The sequence below is a fragment of the Neolamprologus multifasciatus genome, chromosome 11 (genome assembly GCF_963576455.1).
Source record: "Neolamprologus multifasciatus chromosome 11, fNeoMul1.2, whole genome shotgun sequence".
Taxonomy (NCBI): Eukaryota; Metazoa; Chordata; class Actinopteri; order Cichliformes; family Cichlidae; genus Neolamprologus; species Neolamprologus multifasciatus.
Genome location: NC_140449.1, coordinates 36,420,555 through 36,433,688, shown reverse-complemented (window position 1 = coordinate 36,433,688; position 13,134 = coordinate 36,420,555). Strand labels below are relative to the sequence as shown.

The following is a 13,134-nucleotide window of genomic DNA, read 5'->3' as shown; positions in this document are numbered from 1 at the left end:
CAGCAAAAGTCAGAGTGAGTTCATGACAATGTTCATGTGAAGTTAGTTTGATCTTCTTTTGCTGGTTCAGTCAATATTGTTTGGAGAGAGATCAAACTAACAGCTTTAGAATCAGAGCAAAAAGGGCGTGAACACAAAGCTCGACCCGCCGACGCTTCAGAGTCAGCGAGCTGTCGGCGTTCAGCCCCGACTGCGTCCGTGCTGTCGGTGAGAAAGTCACATCTCACTGATTCTGATGCGTCGGCGCTTTGTGTTCACGTCTCTGTGCAGAATCCGTGTTCCTGCTCTCAGTCACTGTTTTACTGTTTGGTGGTTGCTGAAATTCTGTGAGGTTTAACCTGAGATTCTGGCGTTTCAGGCAAAATAAATTTATATTTAAAAACCTATTCAGGATTTTAATGAATCGATATCACAATATCCAAGCCAGAATCAATTTTAATCAGAACATCGATTATCAATACCCGCCCCTAACCAAAATCCTAAAGTGAACTTCCTGTTTTATGCCATCAGAGTTGCACCGAACCAGGAGAGTTTACTGACACCAGCTGAGCAAGAGGATTTCCTCACAGCCCGCTTCTCACAGCGCCCCCTGCTGGGCATGAGAAAGAATGCAGGTTTAAAATGCTGCACCCACGTTCTACATCAGGGTGGAGATCTCCAAGGGCCAGTGTCCTGTGGGTTTTCTCACCCTGGGCCAACACACCTGAACTAAATGATTAGTTCAGGTGTGTTGAGGAGGTAATGTAGCCATTTAACCCTTTAAGACCTACCATAGAACCAAGTCCGCCAGAGCTTACTTTATATGTTTACATGCTGTGGAGACATTTTTGGGAGCATTTCAAGTTGCTATACATCAATACAACCATTACAGCCCAGATTTTAATAATATGTCTGCATTAAGTGCATAGTAACTACATAAATTGCAAAAAAATGCAATAAACTACAAAAAAGTTGCACAAAATAGTTTCCCACCACAGGAAATTTATTTTGAGTGTCTTCATAGTTTTATTTTTGAAATACACCAATTTTTATACACTGCAGGAAAAACGAAAATAAATATTATTGTGCAAATTTGCAAAAAAGCAGCATGTGCATCAAAATAAACTATTTCCAGCAGTGTAATATGAGTCCTAAGCATCCCAGAAACGACACAGAAAGTCATAAAGTCAAAGATAACTTTTAAAAACACCAGTATACGCTCATGAGGCCCTGATGGTGAAAAACTACATTTCCGCGAAAATGACCTCACTTCCGGTTTCGGGCAGGTCATGGCGGACATGCGATAGTTCGTGCTGATGGATGTAGGAAGTGTCATGAACAGCTGATCGGATCGGCAAAGCGTGTTTCTGGAATATTATGTTTTTGTTGCTGCAAGTGCTTTTTATGCAGTTTTTGCAAAGTTATATGTGGAAGGAAACTGTGACCGAGGACAAGCTGATGGCATAAGATGTAAGTACAACTCCTCCGGTTTCATATGCAAAAAAAATTATTGCGCTAGCTCACGTGGTTGCAGAGGTACCGGGATTTAAAAATAGTTACGCAAAACAGAGCGTGCCCGCTCCGACCGGCTTTAAAGGGTTAAATCAGCTGTGTTGGCTCGAGGACACAACCTGCAGGACACCGGCCCGTGTCCAGCCGAACGGCAGGGAGGGGCTTTGTGACCAAAACAAAATAACAAACACTAAATCACTGTTCCGGCAGCCTGCAGCGGTTTAAAGGGTGGAGCCTAAACTCTGGATTATAGTGCACATGTATGTTTCCTGTCATGTTACTCGTTATTCTCACGTTACACTCGTTTCACAGAGGAGCGTTCGGCCTGGCGGACCTGCTGAAGCACAGGGTGCGTTTGATTTCCATACCTGTGTAGTGGTGAGCAGGATGGGCTGGCTGCTGCCGGCGGCCGCTGGAAGCAGGAACGTTCCACCCGCCGTCTGAGTCAGGATGAGAGGTGGAGCTTGAGCCATCAGGGGCGGGGCCGTGGAGGCAACAGGGAGGCGCGGGGCAGAGGAGGAGGTGGTAACGACAGAGGGAGGAGGTATCACAGAGGAAGAGGAGACGACCTGGGCAGGTGATGAAGCTGAAGAAGAGAGAATGGGTTAGCAGGACTCGGTTAAAGCTTTTACGGAGGGACACGGAAGCACAGAGTGCTCCTCCACATCCCAGGATCAGCTCACAGCATCTCTGCTGCTCCAGGCTGTTCCAGGATCAGCTTTAACACGAGCTTCAGTCACGTTTGGTTCTCCAACAAAGCTGCTGAAGCTCTGCTGCTTTGACCTTTGACCTGCTGACCCTTTGCTGTGTTAGCTCTGCTGCTCTGACACACGAGCATCAGACAGAGAGCGGCCACACTCAACACCTGAACCTGACGATACCTGTAAACGCAGCTTTATTCATCTCGTTAGATCACACAGTCAACCTGCTGTAAGTTACAGAGTCTACAGTAAACAGCTGATCTGAGCATCCAAGTGAAGACGCCGTCTCTGTCCTGTTGTGTCATCAGCCATTCAAAGAAACACCGAACACATACCTGTTGCAGCAGGTGTGATGGGTGGGGGGGTCCTTGGAGGTGGAGTCTCAGAGACTGGGAGTGGAGATGGAGAATCCTCCACTACATGGAGAGAGAGAGAGAGTCTGGTTCTGGTTCGACTCGGGTTTCAGAGTTTGGACCTGGTCCTGAGACTCACCTGGCTCTCCGTAGTTGTCCATGAAGTCCATGTCATCTTCCTCCACACTGTCATCCACCTGTTGCCATGGCTCCAGCTCCTCCTCGTCACACTCCATAAACAACTCTGTATCCATGTTGCTATGGAAACCACCAGAGAAACCATCATTGTAACCACGATAAAAGAATAATCTGACCAGCAGCATTTCCGCTACGTCACATGACGTCGGTACACTGGTACTGCACACCTGCAGCTCAGAGTTATATTTAACCTGAGAGCCAGGTGAGCAGGTGATCTTTTCACAGGTGACTTTACCTGTAAATATTCGAGTGCGTTTAGTTTCAGAGAACACCTGTGAGCCCAAAGACCAATGAGAGACAGGCGCAGTCGTCTCTCAGCGTTACCACAGTGACATTAAACTACAAACAGACATGTCCTTCACGGACTGAAGGGACCAATCAGCTGAACTCTGTGGTGCGTTCACGGCCTGAGGACGGTCAGGTGTGATCAGCATCACTCTGACCTCGCAGCTGCGCAGTTCAGTCCCGGTTTCAACATTGATGATTTAAACGAGGACACCTGTGCAGTCAAACACCTGCCGAACCCACTGATTAGGATGACCTGACCCCGCTGATCACGCGCACAATCACGGCAGTGGCGTTGGTGTGGACACACTTCCGGTCACTGTGACGTTTCGATGCCTTCTGTTGCTGCCGCTCTTTCACGGCCCTTATTTTAAATAAAGTAGTGGTATGATTAATAAAGGCGTCATTCGCTCAGCTGACGGTGACGTTAAACAGCAGCTCTGCACAAACTCTGACGTCGGGAAATCTTTTTAAATAAAGTTGGGTTCAATCAGTTGTAGTTGCAGGTGTAATGGCAGCTGCTGCCACAGGGGGCGCTCGGCCCGCTCTCCGGGTTTTTGTTCCTTTCAACCCGGCTGAGACGCGCCTGTCGGCGGGGACCCGAACCTACAGACCGAGCGGGGCAGCCGAGCCGAGCCGGGTCACCGGGCCACCGGGCTCCCGATCAGGACCAGAGCTCAGCACGCAGCGCGTCTGCACCGCCCCGCCGGGGGCAGCTCGTCGCTGCACGCCGAGCGCCTTCCGAAAGCTTCAGCGGGGCCTGCGTGTGACGCCGGGACGAGCCGAGCCGGGCCAAGCCGAGCCGGGCCGGGCTTACCTGAAACTGGAGCGGCACCGCGGAGCTCGGACGGGTTCGCACGGCTCTTCTCCGGGCGCGCTCCGGTTCGACAGTCAGGGGGCGGGCCTTCCGCCCGCTGCCGTTTTACAACTGCGGATTGGTCCGCACAGACACGTCACTTCCTGTTCAGGTGGCTCTGCAGCTCATTGGTCAGTGGAATCTTTGTGGAGGAGCTGAACCGAGCCGCGGCTGTCAGGATAGCGGCGGGCAGACCGGATTACCGGGCCGGGGGACAGCGGGCTCCGCGGCCGGTCAGCGGGGGGGGGGGGCCGACAGGCGCCAGGACCGCCGCCACGCTTGGGCCAGGGCGCCATCTTCTTTTTGTTTTGTTTTGATGGGGCGTGACCAACGTCCGTGACGTCACGAGCTGACAAAGCGCGTCGTAACGTACATTAAAAATAAAATAAAATAAAAACGATTTTATTTTTTCTGGTGTTTGTGCTTCAGAAAAAAGTCACTCACGCAGGTGAGGCTCACCTTTCAGCCGCAGGTCTCAACAGTGGCACGCGCACTGAACTTCCTGTGACACGCTGTGATGTCATAATGAACCAGAAGTTTCCAGAGCGTCTCCGGACAAATCACGTAAATCTAAAATGTATATTTTCTGGATCATTTTCAGTTTAGAGCAAAGAGAAGGTTTCATAAAATAACGACCCTGGCAGTACAACATGAAGGACACACCCACAGAGCTGAGTGGATCTACACCCACAGAGAGCTGAGATCCACAGAGTGCTGAGTGGATCTACACCCACAGAGAGCTGAGTGGATCTACACCCACAGAGAGCTGAGTGGATCTACACCCACAGAGAGCTGAGTGGATCTACACCCACAGAGGGCTGAGTGGATCTACACCCACAGAGAGCTGAGTGGATCTACACCCACAGAGTGCTGAGTGGATCTACACCCACAGAGAGCTGAGTGGATCTACACCCACAGAGGGCTGAGTGGATCTACACCCACAGAGTGCTGAGTGGATCTACACCCACAGAGAGCTGAGTGGATCTACACCCACAGAGAGCTGAGTGGATCTACACCCACAGAGAGCTGAGTGGATCTACACCCACAGAGGGCTGAGTGGATCTACACCCACAGAGAGCTGAGTGGATCTACACCCACAGAGTGCTGAGTGGATCTACACCCACAGAGAGCTGAGTGGATCTACACCCACAGAGGGCTGAGTGGATCTACACCCACAGAGTGCTGAGTGGATCTACACCCACAGAGAGCTGAGTGGATCTACACCCACAGAGTGCTGAGTGGATCTACGCCCACAGAGAGCTGAGTGGATCTACACCCACAGAGAGCTGAGTGGATCTACACCCACAGAGTGCTGAGTGGATCTACACCCACAGAGAGCTGAGTGGATCTACACCCACAGAGTGCTGAGTGGATCTACACCCACAGAGAGCTGAGTGGATCTACACCCACAGAGAGCTGAGCGTGGAGACGTTTAAATGAGACTGTGGTCAGTAGAGTTCACTGACAGATGAAACTCGAGCTGAGAGCAGGACTGTTATTATGTAGCGATTTTATTCTGATTTTATTTCGTTTTATTGTTTACCAAAGAGCAGAGCGTCATCAAAGTCAACGTTATTGTGAAAAACTACAGATCACACACAGGAAACTGCTCCTGGTCCTCAGTGTTACACTAAACAACACGTCTTATACACACAACAGTGTCCAGTCCGAGTGTCTGTGGGTCAGAGGGCAGACGTGGGTGCAGGTCTGGTTGAGTTCAGCATCGGCCTGATGGATGAAGCTGTCTCTCAGTCTGCTGGTTCTGGCCTCGAGGCTCTTCAGTCTCCTTCCTGATGGCAGCAAACTGAAGAAGCTGTTGGACAGATGGGTGGAGTCACTGTGATGCAGAGAGCTTTTTGGGTGAGGCGGGTGCAGCAGATGTCCTGGAGAGAGGGAAGAGAAGCACCCACGATCCTCTCGCTGCTCTCGCTGCTCTCGCTGCTCGTTGTAGCTGCTTCCTGCAGACCCGGTGCAGCAGCCACACAGTGATGCAGCTGTGAGGATGCTCTGTAGAAGCTGCTCACAGTGGGCGTTGAGGCTCTCGCTCTCCTCGGTTTGAGCAGGAAGTAGAGTCGCTGTTGGGCTTTACTGACCGCGCTGCTGTTCTTTGACCAGGAGAGATGTTCTGAGATGTGCACACCCAGGATTTGGTGCTGCTTACTCTCTCCACAGCAGCACCACTGGTGGTTGGTGGGGTGTGCAGAGTTCTCCTGAAGTCTATGATGATCTCCTCGGTCTTCTCCACGTTCAGGGACTCAGCCAGATGTTTAACTTCACTCCTGTCGTAGGTCTCGTGGTTGTTGCTGATGTGACCTACCACAGTTATGTGATGGGTGCAGTCGTGGGTCAGCAGAGTGAAGAGCCCCGTGTCCTGCTGCAGGTGTTGCTGCTGACCCGTCCTGTCACTAACAGTTTCTTCTCCTGCCGTGGCAGAGGTTGGTGGTTTGTGGTGGCACTTGTGGAACTGATTCCAGAGCAGCTCTGTGCTGGATAATCTCCTCTAATCTGTTAATCTCTCCTTCCTCCGTCTGGTTAAGCTCCCTCTCAGTCTGTTCTGACCTGCAGGGATGAAAGCTGCACATTCTGGGGGCTTCCTGGTGCTGCCGTGGCCCGGTGGCGGCAGCTCAGACCCGGCCCAGGAAGAGGAAAGTCAGGGGTGCCTGATGCTGAGATCTGGAGCTCTGCTGGGAGTCACGCTGATCTGTAAGATTGAACTTTCATTAATTCAAACAGTGTTGTAAAATAATGTCTCAGTTAATAATGCAGACTAAGAGCCTTTGACCTGCATGCAGACATCCAGATGTGTTCCACAGCTGCTGCTGTGAGCTCACATGCAGAGGTTAATGTCATACAAATGCTGAGTTTCAGCAGAAACAACAGCAGATCAGGCCTCGCCCCCCTGCTGCCGTACTGACAGTGTGTGTGTGTCTGCAGGCGTGGCGGTGCTGAGGAAGTGGATTGCAGGTGGAGTTTGTCGCTGTTCGGCTCGTCTGGATGGAAAAACAGTTGTGATCACTGGAGCAAACACTGGCATCGGCAAAGAGACGAGCAGAGATCTGGCACGCCGAGGTCAGCCCGGTTTGATCCGTTTTACCGAACACTCGAATGTGAAGCTTTAGAAGCTGCTGACAGGGAAACGCTACAGCCCCGTGTTGTTATTGTAATCTGAGAAACACGGATTTGTTGCTTCTGCTGTCACCTCAGCAGTAAACACCTGTGATCCAGCCAAACATTCCCACGCTGCCTCCACCCTTTTCTCTCCATCCTCCCGATACAGCTTCATCTCAGTTTCACCAAAGACGGTTTTCAGAAAGTTTTAAAGTCCGATCGTCCTCGTCGTGCCCGAGGATACCCGAGGTTTGCACCTCGTTGTATCTGCATCCATGGAAGCATCGCAGTGATCGTCCTGCACAGCGTTTCAGGCCTTTTAGATGCTGCGAAGTTGTTTTTCTTACCCTAGAAATAATTCTGTAATCTTCCACTTCAGTGTCTTCTGTGGTCGTTACGGTCCTTTGGTGCTGCTGATTATTTTAAACACCGATCCACTGATTTGATTGGCTGTTCTTTACTGAACATGGTGCTCAGCTGTGGAAATCTTTCTTCGTTTCATCAAATGTGATTGAAAGTCATTAGACATCAAATCTGTAACAGTTCAGAGCATTTCTAGAAGGTGATAAACGAAGACGAGACATGCGTGAGGGCGACTAATCCCGGCTCAGCAGCCGAGCGCGTCCGAGTGCTGCGGCACGTTTCCCACTCCAGGAACAGAAACTCTTCTTCCTGTTCTAGTGAAAGTCTGGACATGTTTCACCACTTACTTTAAAAAAGTAATCAGTTACTAATTACTGATTACTTACTTAGTTACTTTATTACTTAGTTGCTTTTCAAAAAAATCAATACACAACCTGAATATGTAATAATCTGAACCGACCTTTCAGTCCATGTTGTCTTCATATAAATTTGTCTCTTTTTTGTTTTATGAGTTTTAACCTTTTAAGCAAAAATGAAATTATTTCAAGTCTTTGACTTGATGTGTTGAACACTTAAATCTATTTCTGCACATAAAATCATGTTTTGTGTTTTCACTCTGCAGTAAAACACATCGGAAAATAAGTAAAATCAAAGACTCAGCAGCTCTTAAATCTGTTGTCACCTGTTCAGCAGGAGGGGGGCGGGTGGAGGTTCGCCCACAGCGGTCATGTGGGCGGATCCGGGGGTTTCTCTCTGAGTGTCACGTTCCCGTGGCAGCGTGCTCGCTGCTCGCTCAGATTTAGAAAGAAGTTTTCTTCCCGTGCAGCGTGCACAGCGGACGCTAATATGTTTGTCACTTTTTACTGAATGAAGGAGCCCGGGTGGTGATGGCGTGCAGGGACCTGACCCGGGCAGAACGGGCGGCCGAGGAAATCCGCCAGTCGACAGGAAATGGTAACGTGGTGATCAGACACCTGGACCTCGCTTCCACTTACTCCATTAGACAGTTTGCTAAAGACTTCCTGGACAGCGAAGAAAGGCTGGACATCCTCATCAACAATGCAGGTGAGCACACCTGCGAACAGGTGAGCACATCAGGTGAGCGCACCTGCGAACAGGTGAGCGCACCTGCGAACAGGTGAGCGCACCGTTCTGAGCATTCGTCTGTCTGCAGGAGTGATGATGTGTCCAAAACAGCTGACCGAGGACAACTTTGAGACACAGCTGGCGGTCAACCATCTGGGCCACTTCCTGCTCACCAATCTGCTGCTGCCGAAGCTGAAGAGCTCCTCCCCCAGCCGTGTGGTCAACGTGTCCTCCATTGCCCACCGTGGAGGTACCCCCACCCCCTTAAAAGATCTCAGTGCTGATGTCTGCGTTGTTTCTTTAACACCTCATGTTTTTACAGGTCGTATTGACTTTGACGACCTGTTCTTCAGCCAGAGGCCGTACAGCGCTCTGGAGAGCTACAGGCAGAGCAAACTGGCCAACATCCTCTTCTCCAGAGAGCTGGCCCGCCGTCTCTCAGGTCAAACACTGAGCGCCACAAACGCTCAGAGGTCCCGACTGTAAAATGGTTTGATGGGAGGAAGGGTTATCTCGCCTCTCCGCGCTGTGATGTGATCGACTGCTGAAAGTACCTGTAAACCCGCCTCCTGACTCTGTCCTCACCTTTCCTGCAGGCTCTGGCGTGTCGTCGTTCTCTCTTCACCCAGGCGTGATCCGGACCGAGCTGGGTCGCCACGTGGAGGGTTGGTTCCCCCTGCTCGGGCTGCTGCTGAAGCTCCCATCCCTGCTCCTCATGAAGACTCCGTGGGAGGGCTGCCAGACCACCCTGTACTGCGCTGTGACGCCGGGCCTGGAGGACCTGTCTGGATGCTACTTCAGGTAGGAGGCAGGGCTGAAGAAACACCTGTGCCTGTTCCCTGAGCATCTCAGAGTGTTGCGGTTAAAGTCCGAGGAGCAGAATTCAGGTAAAACAAGAGTAGACCGCTCTGATAATAAATGTGGGCGTGTCCGAGCTGGTAAACAAATAAAACCGTTCTGGAGATCAGAGTTTTCACTTCTTGTCATTTCTCTGTTTTCTTTCATGAGATTTCTCCTCTCTCAGCTTTAAGTAGTAAACACGTTTAAATAACTTTTTAAATGATGTTATTGAAGCCCTCTGCGTTTTTGACTGCCACCGACCGGGTGGAGTGTTTCAGCAAATGCTAGCTAGCTTGACTGTCAGCGTGCATCCACAGGCTGTGAGAGGCAGATACCTGCTAACCACTAACATCCAATTAAAACCCACAAATTTCACTCACCTAAACCAGAGCTCCGCCTTCTTGGACATTAACCTATCAGCGGCCATATTATTGGTCAGACGATGTCATTAAAATGCTCCAAGAGGCTCCAGCAGCACAAGCACAGTGCAGAGGTCCAGCTCGCCCTGCAGGCAGCGAGCAGCTACAGCTGCCTATGTCAGCATCCACCTGTCGGTCAAAGAGGCAACGATGCAAACTTTAAACCGTTAGAAGAGCTGCAGGTTTTGAACTTCAGGTTGATTGATGAACAAAAACATATCAAACATTGGAGATTGTTTATAAACACATGCAGAGCTTTTCTGGGGTTATTTCCATTTAAACACATTAAACTGAGTCACTTGTTCAATGTTCATATCTGTGTTTGCAGCGACTGTGCAGAGAAAGAAACTGCTCCAGAGGGACGGGACGACGTGGTGGCAAGAAAACTGTGGGAGGTGAGCACACGTCTGGTCGGACTGAAGAACACCTGCTGACCTTTAACCTCTGACGCACGAAGCAATGGAGCTGCAGACTGCAGAAACAAACAGATTTACCTCTTGTAGAGACAAATGAAGCCCAGATGTTCCAGCTGCTGATATTTCTCCTGTCCTCCAGAACCTGGACTCTCATGTGCAACACAAACCTCCATGTCCCCCGACTGTCCCCCGACTGTCCCCCGACTGTCCCAGACTGTCCCCTGACTGTCCCCCGACTGTCCCCTGACTGTCCCCCGACTGTCCCCTCGCTGTCCCCTGGCTGTCCCCTGGCTGTCCCCCAACTGTCCCCCGACTGTCCCCTGACTGTCCCCCGACTGTCCCCTGACTGTCCCCGACTGTCCCCTCGCTGTCCCCCGACTGTCTCCTGACTGTCCCCCGGCTGTCCCCTGACTGTCCCTGACTGTCCCCTCGCTGTCCCCCGACTGTCCCCTCGCTGTCCCCCGACTGTCTCCTGACTGTCCCCCGGCTGTCCCCTGACTGTCCCTGACTGTCCCCTCGCTGTCCACCGACTGTCCCCTCGCTGTCCCCCGGCTGTCCCCCGACTGTCCCCGACTGTCCCCCGGGTGTCCCCCGGCTGTCCCCCGGCTGTCCCCTGACTGTCCCCCGGCTGTCCCCCGACTGTCCCCCAACTGTCCCCCGACTGTCCCCGACTGTCCCCTCGCTGTCCCCCGACTGTCCCCTCGCTGTCCCCCGACTGTCCCCCGACTGTCCCCTGACTGTCCCCTCGCTGTCCCCTAAATATTTCCTGATTTTTCCTTCGTTTTTTCTCCATTATATGTTTATTATTCCATTACGTATCTTCATGCTTTCCTCTTTTGATGCTGTCGCTGACTCCCTGTGTCCTCCTCTTTACTGGATGGTGTTTGGGTGGAGTTCAGCTGTGTGGACGTGAAGCTTTGGGTGTTATTAAAGACAGTTTGACTGTGTTTATACTCTGTGTGTGTTTAATAGATTCAGTAATAATAAATCCAGAATGAAGCTCATCTCTCAGCATGAGCATGCTCTGTGGGCAGAGATTGGCGAGCACCTTTCCAATAAATGAGGCCTCATTTCTTACGCTTGGTCCCAGCTCTTCTAGGTATCACAGGGGTCAGAGGGCTCCAGAAGGGTTCATTTTTCAGCTTTGGGATTCTTCCAGTGACAGCATGGAGATCCTCGCTCGGTAATAAGAAAATAATGAGATCCACCACCGGCTTTCACCCTTTAAATATGCGTCTTACCTTCTCACCCGTGTCGTGTTTTGGCCCCTCCATGATTTCCTCCTCATGTTTCAGATCATCAAACAAAGCTAACCTGTAAATACGTCCAGAGCAGAATTCATGGTTCCCTCAGTTACAGCGAGTCGTCCTGAAGCAGCAGAGCAGCCCGGACCACCACACCTGCCTGCTGGGATGTTCTCTTCATGAGATCCTCTGTTCGTGTCATGCTGATGTAACTGGACTCAAACTTTCCAGAGCTTTGTCTCATCAGTCCACAGAATATTTCCTCAAAGTTTTACCCTGCACCCACTGATGCTCGCCTGCAGCAGCTGCCGGTCGAACCAGAGCAGAGAAATGGAGCGGGCTGGTAAAAGCCGCCTTTAATAAACCTGAAGGTCTCTGATCAAGAGGTACCTGTGGAGTCTGTTCCTCCAATGGGCCTTTCTGAGAGCTGTAATGATCTTATTTTAGGCCTCTCGTTGTAAAGCTGTCAGTGAACCATCACACACGAGCAGGTGAGCAGGTGGCCTCAAAAGACTTGATTCTGATGAACAGAAGCGTCAGCAGGTTTAAACGTGACGCTAACGACGAGTAAATAATGAAGACGTGTTCATACAGTCCCAGCCAACCCCACGGGGCTCCCTGCAGTCAGGCTGGATGTGACATCTTCTTGCATATTTACAGCCTTTCCTGAAGGGGGGGCACTTCTACTTCCTGCTGAAATGGCGGCTCCAGTAGTGGGGTGGGGGGCGAAGACTTGCTGCTAAGTAACGATGGATGATAAATAAACTCACACTGACTGTTATCTGAATCACTTTTATTTTTAGTGAGTTCTTATCTTATTTTCAGTTTATTAGTTTTATTGTTTGTTTATTTATAATAAAAATAAATTAAAATTATAAGAAAAACAATTTTTAACCCTTTGTTTATGTTTAACTTGCTGTGAGGTGGCTGACAGGCTCTGTGTCGCCCCCTGGTGTTACGCCATCCTGTAGAGCTGCACTTTCAGAAGGACACATGATGTCGTTGCATCATTGCAGCTGTGCATGGTTTCTATAACACAAATAAGAAACTAAATCTTAAAAATAAATCCTGTGCAGTACAAAGTAAAATCTTTTGATCCAGAATAAAGTAAAACGGTATCAGAAAGTAGCACAAGTACATTAAACGTGTAGTGAGTAGAGTAAATCTTTAAGACGTTTCACCTCTCATCTGAGAAGCTTCTTCAGTTCCAGGACTGAAGAACAGGGGCGATGCAACCAGAGCTTTGGGGGTGATTGTTGGTCTTTTCTCTGGATGTATTATTGTGGGGTCTGCCTTACAATATGAAGCACCTTGAGGTGACTTTTGTTGTGATTTGGTGCTATTTAAATAAAATTGTATTGACCTGTGAGTGTTACGGGGATCAGAGACCAATACGTGGGCCCAGATATGGATATGAGGGAAGCAATGGTAGGTTTCTCACAAGCTTTATTTGGTGACACAAAGAAATGAAAACCCAGAGAGGTGCTGCTACAACGTGTGTCAGACGGCTCTGTGAACAGAGGGAAAGGTTTATCAGCAGAGGCTCAGGAAGCCGTGCAGACGAGGAGACAGACTGAGTTATGGCAGGTGGAGTGGTAATGGCGTGAAGAGAAGCGTGGATAGCCGGGTGAGCATCCAGCAAGGGTGTAAACAACCTCCAATCTGATTGATCTGGAGATCCAAGGTGGTGACCAGCGTCCAAGAAGTGAGCGGGCTGCAGGCAGCGGTGAGTCCAGAGACCACAAGGACAGTATGGTTACTTAGCACGGCGAGT

General features: G+C 50.3%; 2 protein-coding genes across 6 annotated transcripts in view; one reads left to right on the top strand and one right to left on the bottom strand.

Moving 5' to 3' along the window:
* The window catches only part of pogzb (pogo transposable element derived with ZNF domain b), an 18,773-nt gene extending 14,809 nt beyond the window's left edge, over positions 1–3,964 (bottom strand). For 2 of the 4 annotated variants that reach the window (XM_085177713.1, XM_085177716.1), the window contains exons 1-3: positions 2,685–3,679; positions 2,528–2,608; positions 1,860–2,077 (exon numbers count right to left, since the gene is read on the bottom strand). In XM_085177713.1, coding sequence (XP_085033839.1) covers positions 1,860–2,077; positions 2,528–2,608; positions 2,685–2,868 — 483 coding nt within the window. In that variant the 5' untranslated portion in view covers positions 2,869–3,679. Of the gene's footprint in view, positions 1–1,859; positions 2,078–2,527; positions 2,609–2,684; positions 3,680–3,845 lie in introns of those variants that run through there. The other 2 variants (XM_085177714.1, XM_085177715.1) reach the window with 2 other exon arrangements.
* Positions 3,965–4,148: 184 nt separating this feature from the next.
* Positions 4,149–11,063, top strand: crdhl (cone RDH-like). Of its 2 annotated transcripts, XM_085177718.1 has the most exons (8): positions 4,149–6,319; positions 6,422–6,587; positions 6,819–6,953; positions 8,229–8,420; positions 8,530–8,691; positions 8,764–8,883; positions 9,038–9,242; positions 10,029–11,063. In XM_085177718.1, exons 2-8 carry the CDS (start codon positions 6,452–6,454, stop codon positions 10,132–10,134), a joined length of 1,056 nt encoding a protein of 351 aa, XP_085033844.1. In that variant the 5' UTR covers positions 4,149–6,319; positions 6,422–6,451; the 3' UTR covers positions 10,135–11,063. The 2 variants fall into 2 exon arrangements, with proteins under 2 accessions (XP_085033844.1, XP_085033843.1); XM_085177717.1 differs by having other exon boundaries at positions 4,149–6,587.
* Positions 11,064–13,134: the final 2,071 nt, after the last annotated feature.